At 34.3% G+C, this 17,297-nt stretch overlaps 1 protein-coding gene across 1 annotated transcript in view; it reads left to right on the top strand.

The window, feature by feature from the left end:
• The window catches only part of LOC145684710 (lipase member H-A-like), an 81,262-nt gene that overhangs the window by 42,456 nt on the left and 21,509 nt on the right, over positions 1 to 17,297 (top strand). Inside the window, exon 2 of the mRNA XM_081757086.1 lies at positions 15,187 to 15,292. Within this exon, the coding sequence (XP_081613212.1) occupies positions 15,187 to 15,292 (106 nt within the window). The remainder of the gene's footprint in view (positions 1 to 15,186; positions 15,293 to 17,297) is intronic.

The following is a 17,297-nucleotide window of genomic DNA, read 5'->3' as shown; positions in this document are numbered from 1 at the left end:
AAGGGACATGTTTCGGTTCGAACGCGAGGATCAACATAAAACTTGGTGGGGGGTGCGGTTGCTCAGTGGTAGAGCGTTCACCTCTGGTGCTTGGGGTCCCGGGTTCGATCCCAGCCCCCGCCAAGTGAACTTTGTGGTGGACAAACACCGTGCTCGTGGGTTTTCTCGGGGTTCTCCCGTTTCCTCCCACTTTCTTCATTCCACCATTTCACTCATCTCTCATAATCACCGTCTCCTTTAGCCTAACCGGCATAACCGTGGGACGTAAAACTCGAAGATTTCATTTTCATTTCATAAAACTTGGTAGACGTATACAGGGCTAAGTACTGACCACTGTATGGTATGTCATTCCCGTGTAAAACTCGTTTTCCGCCGACAGCGCCACCTATCCTTCGAAACACTAACAGTTAAATTGCACGTTATAGGTACTGAGTGAAGATCAGTCAGGTGTGTTAGTGTGTTGTAGTAAGCTCCAACTAATGTTAGGTGTGGTAGTCAGTGTGGAAAAAAATGGGTAAGCTGCTGGCATTAACCCACTTCATGTAGTTGAACTGTTAAAAGACAAACCAAGCGCATATTTAAGAATCAAACATCAGTTGGAGCAGAAGATGAGTCGTTTGCGACATTTTGGTGCAATTTGAAATCCGATAAGCCAACTTATTTTGCAGCTTGGAAAGCCCAGCACTGTAAATACCAGTAATGCACTAATGTTCCATGCTCTCGCGCCTCGTCAAATAATCTGATGACTTCACACTTCATTGTTTGGAGTTTCATTTCCGCATTCCCTTTAAATGAAGCGGAGTTCGTAGACAGCGCGGGCCCATAATCCAAAATAGGTTTCCAGTTACTTAAAGAAATAATTTTCTTTTGTCGTGCCAGAAGCTTCTTGTACGGTACGAGTTGTATTCTCCTTCATGATAATCTTTGTATATACTCCGGACTTCCTCGTCCGTAAACTGCGACAAAATGTCTGTTCTTTTCAGTTGTCATGATGAAGATACGCCATATTCGCTTTGACTAATGCCTTGTTCCCGCTCTGGACTGCTGATGATTTCACATTTCACTGTTTGGAGTTTCATTTCCCGATTCCCGGTTCCCGCTCTAGACTGCTGTCTTCTTCCCGCTCTGAACTGCTATCATAGATATCTTGCTGTGTCGTGCCATTTTTTTAATCATCTCTGGCGAATGTCGATGTGTGTATCATTTCTAATTCATTTTCATACTCATTGATAATTAAATTGCACCAGCATGTCGCAAACGACTCATCTTCTGCTCCAACTGATGTTTGATTCTTAAATCTGCGCCTTAGTTCATCTTTTACCAGTTCAACTACATAAAGGGGGTTAATGCCAAGAGCCCGCCCCATTTTTCCACACTGACTACCACACCTAACATTAATTGGAGCTTACTACCACGAATACGCGACAAAACGTACTAGCGACAAAACGTACCACCGACAAAACGTACCACTTACCCTGAGGGCTGCTTGTGAAGGGTTTTCTAAAAACACTTTAAATAATGACAAGCGACAAAACGTACCACTTGCCTGGAGGGCTACTTGCAAAGAGTCTTCCAATCAGCCATCAAATAATGTCAGGCGACAAAACGTACCACTTGATAGGACGGTATATAAGTATATATATATCGGCCAAAATAAGGTTAAAAGTTGAACAGATTGGTGGTGAGAAAAGTACCGATGTAAGACCAAAACTAAGACTAAGGGATGCAAGACCAAGACCATGCCTGCAAGATTCTCCCAACACCAAGACCATACCTGCAAGATTCTCGCCAGACCAAGACCAGCAAGAATCTTGCATATGCAATATTTGAATATTTGCTGATTTTCATCACACTTTATCCAGGCTTTGGACCAGAGACGGATAGACATCATTAAAGGGGCGCGGGCCCCTTTACTGATGTCTATCGCGCGAACATTACTTTCTCCCACAAGGGCCACCAGCATCTCAATGTCACAAATCAATTGCAGTTTTCTTTCTACAGTAAGTCAATAGTATTAACAATTGACAATTAAAATCTGATATTCTTTCATCAGTATATTATTCTGAGTTGTTCAATATATTATATGAAGTTCAAGGAGAACGTATACTATATTACAAAATTAGCAGATGTTTTAGTGTACTAGTTTTTGATGCTAATGTATCTATCACCTTTGCATTCGAAATATTTTTTAATAAATCTTTTTCAATAGACATCAACATAAAGGTTTTCAAATGTTCCTGAGACATGGTACTCGTTAGCCTATTTTTAATGTATTTCAGTTTATTTAAGTTTTGAAAAATTTCTTTTATATGTTACCTGAGTTACGAGCAAAGTCAATAAAAATTTGTATGCTGGAAACCTGGATAAGTATTACTGCAAAATTTACAATTCTGCAAAATTAAAAAGCAGCACATTGGACAATGTTGAAACACGTTTTGCATTCGCTTTCCTTGTAAACAAATGTATTTTCTCTTAATTCTGAATCACTTGCACCATCAGGACAGTCATTTTTTCTCGGTTGTGCTCGTCATCAAGACTGACTTTCAAGGATATCCACGTCCTTCAAAAGTCCAAGAGAATACATTTATATTATCCTTGGAAACTTCTTTACTGAAGTTTTTCAGAAAATATGTAAGTTTATCGAAAGGCACGTCTGGAAGTTCTGTTACTTGGTTGAAGTGTCTAGGGTCCAAATAATCCATAAAGTACATTGCTTCTTGAATCTTGAAGAAATACTCGAAACTACCATGTCCAATATTGTGTTGAATGCTTCGATGCAGTACCTGGTCATTGGGTAGAAGCAGCTTCATATTCATATTCACAGGAAAATCTTTGTCCATCTCTTTCAGGCGAATTGTCGACAGGTCAATAGAAACAAAAAAGAAAGAAATCACGTTCTAAGTCTTCAAATTTGTTATTGGCCCATTCCGCAAAGCTTAATGCTGCATTCTTAACGGATTCAAAATCATCTCTCTACTCTTTTACTTGGAACAGAGTAGTCTGCACCATCCGATAGGACTACACTAGCAGCACCCTCTATTTGGAGATAGTTTGACACTGTCCGAGTTGTTTTGAACTTGAGAAGATCTTTTATATATCCTTTCGCTTTACACCTAGCTTTTGGTTTGATATTTTCTGTAGAAGCAATTTTCTTAATTATTATGGTCAATTCTATATACAAAGCACTTTCTGGGTTCGAAAAATGACCAAACTTTTTCTGAAAAACAGTGTGTTTTCTACCATCTTGTTTCCGCAATTACTGTAAGACACCTTTGTTAACATTTGATCTTCCAAATGTCCATTCGCTGATAAGACTCACGCATAAATATCGTACAGTCATTCAGCAAAACAATGACACAGAATCAATGCAATTTTTTGTCAGATCACATATGACATGATTGAGTATATGAGCGTAACACCACACGTATAATTGAGTTTCTTAGTGGTTAAGCGGTTAGCGTATGCGCCTTTGTCGTGGGAGACCTGGGTTCGATTCCTGGGCGGGAGCTCATGTGCTTCGGATTTCCCGTAAATCAGTATGTCCCGTCTCATATAGTCTCGCTACTAAAAGGGCCGTTAAACTCAAAATCAACTAAATCACAATTGTAACTGATCATAGGTGAATTGAAAAAATCTGAATATTGTCCTTGCATGTTACTTGAGCCATCAGTTGAATTTCCAATACACTTTTTAATATCAAGGTTCAACTTCCTGCAGAATTTCCAGCAGTAAACCGCAAGGACACTGGCCTGTGGTAGATATGCATTTTACAATGACAGCAATACTTTGTTTAACAACCATTTTAACAACATACCGTAAAATAACAGAGCACTGGTCTGAAACTACTATATCTTGAGCAGTGTCTAATAGAACAGAAAATATTGAAGCTTGAGAGACTTCTTTCGAAATATCTTCTCTGATAAGTGTGTTGATAGCATTCAAAACAAAATTCACCGTGTTTAGTAAAAGTTATGCGACCACTATCCTGCTTACTTCCTCGTATATGACTCTTCTCGGTGACCTTATCTAAATTACTTTTAAGCGGAAGATCAAATTTGCTTAAGAAAGGAATAATATCGAAAAAGTTTCCATGATCTATAGCTGTGTCTTTCAGTTTATAGGCTGCTACATTTCCTCTGTAAATAAGCCTTCTTTTACCAATGAGTTTCTGCACTTTAACAACTCGATACATTACCTGTCTGTTCTTCTCAACCTTATACTGCCGTTGTTTTACCTGTTCATGAGGAAGTAGTTTCTTAACATTATGTTCTCTTTTGTTAGATATGTAAGCACCCACATTGGTCTAATGTATTTTGGAAGACTCGTGTTCTCTTACTCGCTTATAAATGTGTTTAATGTTACGTTTGTCACGTAAAGAACCTTTAAGAGAAGTTTGTTCGATCTGGAGAATAATCTGTGAACACGCTGAAAAAAAAAATGCTTGAAGTGGTACGTTTTGTCGCGGATCAAATATCCGAAATGTTTTAATTAGTCCAAGACAGGTTGTAATTTATATAAGTGGTACGTTTTGTCGTGGAATAAATATCAGAAATGCTTTAATTAATCCAGGACAGGTTGCCATTTATGACAGGTCGTCAAAAGTGGTACGTTTTGTCGCGAAAATTCAAGTGGTACGTTTTGTCGCTGGTACGTTTTGTCGGGACCACCTACTACCACACACTAACGCACCTGACTGATCTTCACTCAGTACCTATAACGTGCAATTTAACTGTTAGTGTTTCGAAGGATAGGTGGCGCTGTCGACGGAAAACGAGTTTTACACGGGAATGACATACCATACAGTGGTCAGTACTTAGTTCTGTATATGTCTACCAAGTTTTATGTTGATCCTCGTGTTCGAACCGAAACGTCTCCCTTGTTAGAGTAGGCAAAATGCCAATTTTTCTTTCCTTACTTTTCAATCCTAGCTCTCAAATTCGAAAGCCATAGCCAAATGTTTATTTCGGATTCAACCTTTCACACGAGCTGCATTACCTACTCATATTTTCACTACATTATCATTATATGAAGTTCAAACGTGGATATTCATTAATATAAAATTACATAGTGTTCATTTACATAATTCTTCAACTCTTCAAAAATTTAACTCTTAGATTTTGAGAATAAAAGCATGTGATTCAAATCTTTAGTCAGAAATATGGTTAATAAATGACGCATCAACATTATTACAAAATAATAATAGAAATTTATGTGCATTTGTGTTTAGCCAAGATATTCGTTATAGAAAGAATTTTTAAAAAAGGCCTGCTTACAGTTCTAATTTATCTTAAATTTTTTGGAACAATGCATGTACAGACAAGTACCAATATATTGAACATGTTATTAATAATACCATTGAAGCTCTTGTTAGTAACAACGCAATCAAAGTCCAAGATTTGAGAATATCATATATCGATATATCAAAGAAACTTTTCATACCAACATCTGTTGTGCTGTACAATTTCATATGAAGAACTTTCATTATTTTCGACGATGAAAAGTTTCTAAGTATTGCTCTTTTTTCGAAGCCAAATAAAGTATTTGTTAGTTCTAATTTGCACTTATTCCATTATTTTGAGTTTCACCCCAAATATAAGATAATCGTGAGTTTTGATCACTACCGTTTCTTGATATTTTGTTTTAATCTAGTATTATCTAATGTAGTAGTTCGTAAGCTTGTTGTTACTGCGACCCACATTAAATAATAAAAGAAATATGTTGTGGCCCACCTACTTTTATTCAAATGCACATTGACATTCTACGTAATGGTGATCTATTTCAAAGCAATTTAATTTTTGTAAATCATATCTCTAACTTATTTTTTCTTAGACTAAAAAAATAGAAAGAAGAAACATGATACACGAAAGGTAATTGGAAAACAAAATCTTTTTATTGCTATTCATAATGAAGCACATGCAATGCATGTTCTTGTTTTCGATATTTATTAAGAACTGCATTGATATCCACATTATGAGTTACATCCAGGTGCAAGGAATTGGACACTTGTAGTCGGTTTCTGTATTCTGTCTCGATAGGAAGGACTAAATTGGAGTAGCACCTTTAAAGTTTCAGTAGAAAGTTGTGGAAGATTTGTTGAACGGATAGTCAAAACAGTGACAGTTTTTTAGGGTTGAAATTCATACGAAGTGAGCTATATTCAGAGAGGTCGATTAGTTCCTCATTGACATTCCAGTTGAAATGTCACTGACAAATGGGTTTGCAATCCACTCCTGTTACTTACACTTTTCCATATCTTCAAGGAAGTAACATTCAAAATTTTCTTTCAATGACTCCAAATAGGCGGATACTCCAGAAATTGTGGAATCGTCTGGATTCACTTCATTTTCGATCACGAACGTTTGAAATGTTTCGAAACAGCCATAACTGTGGAGTTTTCAAGTTACTCTTCCACAAAATAAGTTTCCTCATGAAACCTCGAATTATATCATGAACTGCAAATATGTCGGCTACTTCTATGACTTGTAAGTACAAATTAAGTTGATTTAATTTCGAAAATATATCAGCCAAATAAGCAAGCTTAAGCAGAAATACTTCACTGCATATCTTTTCCGTATACTCGGTTTTCTGGTCCAAAATTACCGCGATTTCATCACGTAGATCTACAAGGATATTTCAAACATTAATTTCTTTAAATAAAGATATTTCGTTTTTACAAACAATATATTTTTGTATTTGCTAGCATGAGATACAGAGACAGCTGTATTTATTCCAGATCGTTTAACAACAGTGTATGAGGGATTATCATGAAATTTATTTGGGGATGTTGTAAACACCCCAAGCGACCACGAATGTTAGCTCGAAGATTAAATTTTAAATCAAGATTTAGTTGATTTCTTTTATCTACTGTAAATATTTCACTTTCAAACTAAATTGTAATGTAAATTTATGAATATAATGACCCTGCCGGTACGAGAATATCAGTCGGTGACGATCGAGAAAGTGTAATGTAAATTTCTTTCTCAATAACTGTATCTGTTATATGAAATTGTACGCATGCGAAGTTTCCAGAAAAAGGTAACACAGAACTAACGCAACTCCCTTCGCAATGCCCTACTACCCTGTGACAGATTTTAACTGTTCTCACACTCTTTCCATTCAAATCCAGCATCTCTACTGACTGTACAACAGGACAGGGCTTACTCTTTACCATTGCGTAGTCATTAACAAACGCTTCCAACTATCAATTTCTAAATAGTACTTCACAACATATGCTTCTGCATCGAAATTAAATGTTCATAATTGACTCTCGCGAACCACACTTTGAGAAACACTGAGCTAATGTATAAAATTGAAAGTGACTATGTTTGTGACTTATAACTCTTGAATCGCCCGACCGATCTCGATCAAATTTTCAACATAGATGAGGTTTGGGCCTGGGATGGATTTTATTAATTCAATTTGAAGGTGCAACTTACAAGGGAGAGAGAGAGATTATATATCGAAGTGGAAGATGGTTTATACTGGTACATCAATCGAAATCACTAGTGACGCCTATTACGAAACTGTAATAAAAATTTTCCGAATGCATATACTGTGCGAGTTATATGAATATACAGGTGTCCAGAAAGTCCGTTGCCACCCCTAGAAATTGCAAACGGTGAGATAAATGCCAAAACAGGAAAACACGTGTTTGATCGTTTTAAAAGTACAACGTTTCAAAGCAAAAAATATCCCAGGGCCACTCGCAGGGTTCTAGGCGGGGTCCAACTCAAAAATTGCAAATGGTAATGGGATCTGGTAACATATCGGACATAACAGGGTAATGAAAAGCTGTTGGGAAATCAAAGAAGACGGAACAAGTCTCAACTCTAAAATTACCCTGTGCAAACTGGCGGCCGGCCAAACTGTCAGCAAAAACGTCATTGTAAAGTCTATGGTCACCCCAAAAAATCTGAAACGGTGAGACTGATGTCAAAACAAGGAAGCACGTGTGTCATCATTTCATCATTTCAACAGTACAATGATTGAAAGTAAAAATATTTGTCCCAGGGTGCTCCGCAGGGTCTCAGACGGGGTCCTCCTCAAAATTTTCAAATTAATACGAATTCCAAATGTATCCCAACTTATGCAACTCTCCCCTACAACTATTTTTGGGTTAGGAAAAAATGAAAAAAAAATCCATGTCATTTCATAAAAAAGAAGAGAAACTTGAGTTTAAATTTGATCTTAATAAATTGAACGGCGTGCATATTCTTTCTCCGTCTGCACATACGGACTGACAAATAGGAAGACGAACATCAAAAAACTCTTTTTTACCCTCTTGTGTTTGTTTATTTATCGTGCTAGTAAATCTTTGTGTTCTTGGTTCCTTTTCTTTTTTACGATTACAAAATATTTCAAACGTCAATGTCATTAGAAAGGAAAACAAGTGAAGTTTAGGTATTTACCTTTCTAAGTATTTTGACTCACTGTGTAACAATATTTCAACGGGAAAACCCATGTGCAATCTTTACTAGTATTTTCACTTTTATTTTTTTAGGTTAAAGCAGATGGATGGCAATAATATTAAGTGAATGATCATGAAAGTATTTGTGAAATCAAGCCTATCGTAGGAGTGAACACAAGAACATGATATCATTTATTTAAAGCTGACATAACCCAGACTCTTTGCACTAAAGGTGAATTCTTGATTTAAAACATAAAATTAAATTCATTTATATGGGTAATCGGTTACTTTCAAAATCAATTATTTGGCAATTGGATGGAAGCAATGGACATTTCATTTGATTAAGGAAATTAAAAAAAAAGACACTGATCCTTAACGCTACATCACACAGGAGTGATGAATGATAATGTTTTGTCAGCATATAAGTACTGTATCGATATCGTTTTCTGCCTTTCGTTTGAGGTGCATCATTTTACCAAGCTCATGGCACAAGAAACTCAAAGATTACCACTCCAGATATAGAAGTTTCATATTGCATGTATTGCATGGTGCTGAGATAATCCACCTAGGATTATTAATTAATAAGATTTTCTGAGTGCTATAGCACAGTAGTTTTCTCTTTAAGAGTTAAAAATTCATTGAGTATAAACAATTTCTTACTTTGTCGCAAGCACTTTTTAATCACCAATTTTAAATGAATAATGTATTGACTAAATTGTTCTTAGAATTTCTGTAATAATGATAATAATAGTAAAAAATATGAGGCATTTCGGATAGTAAAAGGGAACTTTAAGAAGTTATCTGCAATTGAACGCTCAGAAATTATATTTGAGGTGCCCCAGTAGTAATACTAGCCACGGGGCTATTTCTCAAAACTACTAGTTTTTTAATACTAGTATAAAACTTTTCAAAATCAGATATTTTACAATTGTTCATGTCACAAGATCCTAACAAATTATCAGTATCACCATTACTATTTAGAAATTATTCTAGCATTTCTACTTCATAATATATTACGACTTGTAAAAAAAGATTTTATAGGAGTAATAGTTTAGAGAAATAGGCTCCTCTTCTGTGCTGGCTCTCATACGTATATGTACAGTTTGTGGAAATCGTTCCTCTTTTTCTTAGGGAATACAGATCAAAACTAGTTGAGAATGCTCGAAGAGCATTGCCAGAACGAACTTTAAAAGAATTATTTTTTTTTCGAAAGTTATATGAAATTGTATAGTAAAGTTATTTGATTAAATTCAATAATTATATTAAAATAAGTTATAATGGTAATAAAATAATTAAAAATACAATACAAATTGTGGGCAATTAATTAAATGAAAGAAAATATGAAAAACATTATGTAATGTTATTTAAATTATTTAAAAGTTTAAATTGAAATAAGCAATGACGTAGTAATATTGAATCAATATTGGTATTGATCAACACCAATATCATCTTTCTGTGACTTACGGTTCCCGAGATATGGTTCTTTAAATCTCTCGAAATCGGAACACTTTTTTGGCCAATATCTCGGGAACGGTAACATTGACGTGAAAAATTGCATCACTTCTTTGAGATAGTTTTTGATGCTTTATCGAATGGAGACCTAAAAAATTGAAAAAATTAGCAAATAACAGAGACACAGACACATATAAAGAATTTAGTAACGAACTTTTTTAATTTCGTTGATAAATGGACATTATTTTGCCCGTTCAGAATGCAATTTCACGAAAGAAGTCTTTCTTGAATTTGATCCTAATACTCGCAACGCTCCGTACACTCAAATGTAAATAATTTTCTAGCTTGAATAAACAATTTGTATTTAGAAGACATATTTAAGTGCAATTAATAAAATACTGTTGCAAAGATGAAGAGAACTGAAGCGGAATTGAAGTGATAATGCCAAAGAAGATTCTAAGAAAGTAAAGAAAACGCTAAATTTTCAATAATATTTTACCGAAAGTGTTTGCATTTACCTAAATTTAAGAGAAAACAATGATGAAATATTCTGCTTGATGAAGAAATGAGTAGTTTAGAAATTAGGCTCTAATTTAGTAGAATTTCACTTTCCATTCGGAACTTTTCATTTAAATCGTACATTAATTATGTTTTCTACCATCGTTAATTTAGTTATATTCACTGTCTAAAATAATAGAATCTCAAACCAGTTCAATAATTTTACCATGCAAAGAATTTACACTTGAGTCACCGATTGATAGCAAATTGAAATTCTTTATCATAGATTTCAAATCATTTCTCCAAATCATATCTACCAGACAATCAGAGTTGATCATTAAACCAGCAATAATTGACTTAATCGCAAACTGGAATACACCGTTGAGTTATTGCAAACAGACATTTATTCATACATAAGGCTATCAGATGTCCCGATTTAGTTGGGATAGTCCTTTATTATGTACGAAATTCCTGCTGAGTTAATTTTAGCTGGAGGAAAAAATGTGAAAGGAGATACACAAACTTTTCTTCTCATCTAGAACAAGGAAGAACAAAAGTGGAAAGATTCAATGATGGTTCCAATTCACAAGAATGGCAACAAAACGGATTGTAATACTTATCGAGACATCTCTCTTTTGTCAACATCCTTTAAAATCCTATCAAATATTCTGTTTGAAAGATTGTTCCAATATGCATATGAAATTATTGGAAAATATCAATGTGGATTGAGACGAAATCGGCCAACTATCGACTAGAAATTTATCATTATACAAATACTCAAAAAGAAATGGGAATACAATACTCTGGTAAATCAATTAGTATTTACTGATTTTAGAAAGGCCTACGACTCGCTTAGGAGGGAAACAGTGTACAACATTCTCACAGAATTTGGAATGCCGTAAAAGCTAATTAGATTAATTAAGATGCGTTTAAATGAATCCCAAAGTGAAGTCCGAGTAGGACAATTGTTGTCCACGAGCTTTAATGTCGAGAATATCCAGTAACAAAGGAGATGCACTGTCCCCATATTATTCGATTTTGTTCTAGAATTCGCTTAAGGAATATGCTGTAATGCTCTACAAAGTGAAACGCGCATGATAATATGTATTTTATTTTGTTTTGTGTTATATTTGTCGTAAAATAGTTAATTGTGCTTCTTATGTGCTATGTTCATGTTACCTGACACAAGTTCACCTTTGTTCGTTAATTAGAAAGAAAATCTTATGCTAACATATAGGAAGAAAAATAAAATTGACGATAAAGGATTCAAAATTGAAACATAAAAATAAAGAGAAAGAAAAAACACCTGTTTTAAGGTATACATAACTTTTTGATAAAATGTTACACGGGGACCGAAATCTCACAATGAAAGCCAGATTCGAGTTAACATGGCCATAGATGCCAAAAGCAAAGAAATGTAATTCCTAATCCCTAAAATATGTCACATTACTGCTCGAGTTTAAAACTTTCATTTTTTTAAATAACTCTTTTAACAATTTTACATTTACATACTATTTTGTCTGACAGGACCTTAAAGTAATGTAGAACAATTTAAATATATTTGGCACCATTAACAAATAATATTTATTACAACTATTTACTGTAAACACCGCAACTTAGAAAGGAAAGTACCCAGGTGATACACGCAGAGTTTAATAAACTTATACAATGGATACCAGAGACAGAATAAAGAGATCATATCGGCAACTGTATGGTTCAAGGGAGACAAAACCCTTCAACTTCAATATTGCTCCTTTTTGTGTGGCGGCAAAAGACACAAATACATCTCCAATTTTAATGAAACTTTTACAGTGGACACTAGAGACAATATTTTGTTATATCGGCAACCATTGGGTTTGGACAAAACGCCCTTCCAACTTCAAGATTGCTCCTACTTTGTGGCAGTGAGAACCACATAAATACATCTCCGATTTTAATGAAACTTACGCAGTAGACATTAGAGACTAAATAAAGAGACCCGCATTTTTGTGGTTTAAGGGAGCAAAACTCTCCCTCCACTTCAAGATAAAAATAATTTCACACTTCGTGAAAATTATCCATGATTTATTGAATGAAACTGTCGCATTAATAATATGTATTTTATTGAGTATGTGCGTTGAGTTTTTGTTTTTCGTACATTTTTCTCAAAAACTGCTCGGGTCATTTTACTTACACTTCGCAAATACATTTCCGTAGCAACGCTATAATGTGACATCAACTGTTTCTTTGAAAAAGTCCGTAGAGAGTAGTTTAGGCTTCGGGCGAATTTGTTTCGGACGGTTTCTCCAAAAATTGCTCATACTATTTTGATCACATTTCATAAATAAATATTTTATTTACAACGCTATAAGCCGTTTCTTCTGAAAATAACCACAACGAGTAGTGTATTCTTCGGGGTGAGTTTTTCAGACAATTTTCTTAAAAAAAAAAAAAAAAAAAAAAAAAGTATAGGGTTTTATTCATATTTTATAAATACATATTTTAGGGATTAGGAATTACATTTCTTTGCTTTCGGCATCTATGGCCATGTTAACCCGTCACGTATGGGGGATGGCGTCCCTCGGCAACCATACCCTTCGAGGAAAGGAAAGGAACAAAGGATTGGGGAAGAAAGGAAGCGGTCTAGGACATATATGTTATTTAACATCACGGCATTTACCTGGTATAAATGAGGAAAACCCAAGAAAACCACACTCAGGATGGCTGGCCTGAAAAGCTTTTATACTTTATCGACTGCGTGTCCCAACCGGAAATTGAACCCGGGATCGCTCTCACCAAAGAAGAGAGAATTAGCAACTACACTACGCGGGGCCACATAAATATTTTAATAACAACCTTATAATGTCATATTTCCCATGAAAGTCCACACAAGAAGTAGTTTAGTTTTGGGAGTGAGTTTTCTTTGAAGTTTCCCAAAAGCGTATATTATAACTTTGTTCATATCTAATAAATAAAGGTTTCCTTAAGAACTGCAACGTGACTCGATATAATTAAGGAAATTGAAGCAAGAAAATTTAGTGTGGTCGTTGTGCTATTTTTTTTACTGTTTTTCGTCCTTATATAGCACCGAGGTTATGAAGGACGTGACATACTATTAATGTAGGCTCCGGACAACAACGACCAGGATGTGAATCCAGTGCAGTTCGCGGATGCTGAGATCTACATGTAACATCAACCCCTATAATATATTCTGTTTCCCACCACACTATCTTACCTCCACGATAAATGTAAGAAATTGGAACGAGAAAGTTTAATGTGGTGACAAGTACCTTATTAAGAAAATGAGCATTGTCAGATTTCTTTCTAAGTTTATTTTGTTGTAAGTTCCGTTCTTTTATTGAGTATCTATGTATTTTTGTGAGTGAACCCGCTGTCCATGCATTATAAGGTACACGAAAGAAACCAATTCACTCAAAATAAATAAGTAAAATAAAATAAAGCAATACGGATTCCTAGTTCTCTATTTTTTTTTCACAGAAATATTTTGTCATAATTGGACATCGCTAATTAAGAAAATAGTTTATAAAAGATTAATCGGTCAGGAGTACGAAGGAAATGGTGAGATGAGTTTTGCCATGAGAATTTGAATTTTTGTTAAGAAAGCATCAAGTAAAGTCCTGTTGCATTATCATGGGCACACGGTGGCTCAGTGGTAAAGCGCTCACTTCCGGTGTGAGCTGCTTGGTTCGATCCCCGGTCAAGCGAGCTTATAGTGGAGAAAAGCACGTCCGTGTGTTTTCTTCCGTTTCCTTCCACAATTATCGTTCCAAGACTTATTTCATTATCATTCGCCATTATATTTCATCATCCATCTCCTTTATCCTAAAGTGAATATTCGTGGGCCGTAAAATTAGAGATTTAACTTCGTTTCATTTCAGGTGAATTGATCTATATACACAACAAAACAATTAACATACAAAGTGTAGTGTTTATCGCAAATAATGAACAATCGCATGGGACAGGAGCTGTTGTGTATACAACACGTTTTCAAAATAGCAATTCAGATACTGTAAGAATAAGCCGTTATAATACTTTACTAAGCCGTCTACACAAAGTTGTTTATAAGCTCTCTCGTGTGTATATAGTTAGCGTGTGACGTATGTATTTTTTAGTCATTTCATTTCACTTTCCCAGTGCTCTGTAATATCATAAAGTGTGTTTCTTCGAATCTAATAATCCGGACCGAACTAATAAAATACAGTAAACCTTGCGATGATAAAGGTATTGGAGACAAGAAAAGAAAAACATTGATAGGGGAAATCAGTGTTCGTGTACTTATAACTACTTGTACCCTGACAACACTTTCTTGCTTCGGCCTTGCCTCCTTGCGTCATTTGTTCTCCGTGATTCTATTTGTTGATGCTCTGACTTTATACATCATCTAGTTTTAATGACTGAATTCCTTTTGGGAATCTGATTTCGACGCCTCCGCTTCATCAAATTAATGGGTTCTTTTTAGGACCTCCTGAATATGGTTATTTTCACACACAAAAAAAATTGCAAACTATACTCCTTTATGATTTGATTTAAACTACTTGCTGAGCAAAACAATACTTTCACTGTAAAAATTATTAACGTGTAAGAGTTTCGCCAACTACTCATTTTGACTTCATCAGACATATTGATTCATAATGTCTATAAAGTCTAATGAACCCAAAATTTATAGTTGACAAAATTACTATACGTTCATAATTTTTACGATAAACGTATTGTTTTGCTTAGCGAGTAGTTTAAGTCAAATTTAAGTCTACTAAAAGCAAAACTTGAATAATGCAAAACATTATTCTTTATGATAAATTAATAACTAATATTTTGTTGTATATTTTCAGATGTCCGTGCAGCGATTGAACTCTTTGGGTATTATTATCAACTAATACCTACATTTGGAACTGACGACAACAAAGAAGAAACAATTACATTTAAACTTTATGACAGGTAAACATTTTAGATTTTATAATTAACTAACTGAAATGTCTTTTTCTTACACGAGAATAGTAATGTTATGGAAAATATTTGAAAGATGTATTTGAAGTCCTTTCATTCCCCTTATGATGCATATTTGTCATTTTACTTCTTTACTTCATTACTAATCGTTTCATCAGTTTCGTCATAGTATGGACCCAAAGTGGAAAATTAAAATTCAATGGAAATTGTTTGACTTTCCCTCTTGGAAGCGGAATAGTATTCGAAAAAGGTGACAAATGACCAGTATTTCATATTCGTAGCTTGAGATGTACTTGAGATACTCTGTTTTAGGCATAATTTGTGAAACCCTTCTCTTTTCCTTAGTATTTAGGATGGCTTTTCTTTTTTTTAAAAAAACTCTTTACCAATATTCGGACATATCGTTTTCTCGAAAAATAGTTTTTTTTTTTTATTTTTCGAAAAATCCGTTTTCCAATTTTTGAAAAACTTTCATTTTTCTGTTTTGGAAAGTTTTAAACTTTTTTAGTTTCAAAAAGAAATAATTTCGGATTTCGAGAGGTTATGGGTTTTTCGTTTCCGAAAAAGTTCTATTTCCAAAAGGATCTTGTTCCGCTCTCCGAATTTTTTCCTCTTAAAAATATTTATTTTCTCTTTTCCGGATATATTTTTGGATTTTCGTTTAATATTTCCTTCTTATTCGTGACTTTAAAAGTCATTTTTTCTCTTTTTAACATTATCATTTCAGAGAAGAACCTAATCTAGAAAAATAATCGCATAGGATGAAAGTTACAGTAGTTGACGCTATAAGAACAGACAACAACTTTTCAATGTCCATACTTAGCTACATGTTAGAAAAGTTTTTGTCATTCGACTGACCATCTTTTCTTCATCGATGGTCACCATCAAATTTAGAAAAAAAAATACTCGGATACTCTAATTATCTGCTTTACAAAACATTACTGGAAGATAGCTTTTGACGCCTAGGGCTTAAGCAAGTGATCCTAATTTTTTTTATTGCAAATAAACGTTTAGTGGTATTTTGCAATATTTGATTCTTTTCTACATCATTTGAAAAATATGATAATAGTCATACGTCGTATGAACGGTATCATTCAGTGACACAAAAGGAAATTAGTAAAACTATTATATTCGTAAGTATAATGCGGAAAGTAAGATTGGTTATTCACAAGAAACACCGAACTTCCGTTAACGTTATTCATACATTTGGTTTCATCTTCAGCCCAAAATCATTTCAGAACAACTTATCTCAAATGTCTATTACTCGATATCAAAAGGTCTAGGTGACTTCTTGTTTTTCGAAGTTTTGCATCTGTAACGGACCGTTTCAGCTTTGTTCATTTCATTTCAATATTAACATTTGAATGTTTGGTTTATGTTTATTCAGTATGCTGACGTTATGTCTATCTGCGCTGTTGGATTTAAGTTTACTACGTGTTAATGTTATAAAATTGTCTCTCTGACATAAAGAATCTTTGAAAATTTTTGTAATTAAGTTTAAAAAAAAAAAAGAAAATGTGTGTAATATATAGTGTATTGTCTTAAAACAAGACTATTAAATAATTTTTAAAAGATAATTTTGTGCAATTTTAAATCACAAAATATTCATCTAAAGATATAAAACTACAATTATTTATTCTTCTGCTTTCTATATTTTGTGAAAGGGATTTATTGCCAGGAAGTTTAAAGAAAAAAATGATGGATCTGTAAACCAATATTCTCCGGAATCTACAAGTCACATTAGCTGTACGAAAATACATTGGATGTAAGATTCATTCAAGTCTGAATACCTTTCATTGGTATTTAGATTAGCGTAACTGTTTACGATATCTATCAAATTCGTTATCTACATCCAATTAGACACTTCTTATGAGGGCACACCGTCTTGTTTCCGAACCTGTAACTTAGAAGGAGTACCACACATCCTTTGGTATAATTAAGCGCTGTTGGTAAGTCTGCGCAGTGGAAATTGATTAGAAGGACACAAAGGAGCTAA

The sequence above is a fragment of the Thermobia domestica genome, chromosome 5, assembly GCF_964235325.1.
Source record: "Thermobia domestica chromosome 5, izTheDome1.hap1.1, whole genome shotgun sequence".
In the NCBI taxonomy this organism is placed as follows: domain Eukaryota; kingdom Metazoa; phylum Arthropoda; class Insecta; order Zygentoma; family Lepismatidae; genus Thermobia; species Thermobia domestica.
This window is presented reverse-complemented; position numbering and strand designations above follow the sequence as displayed.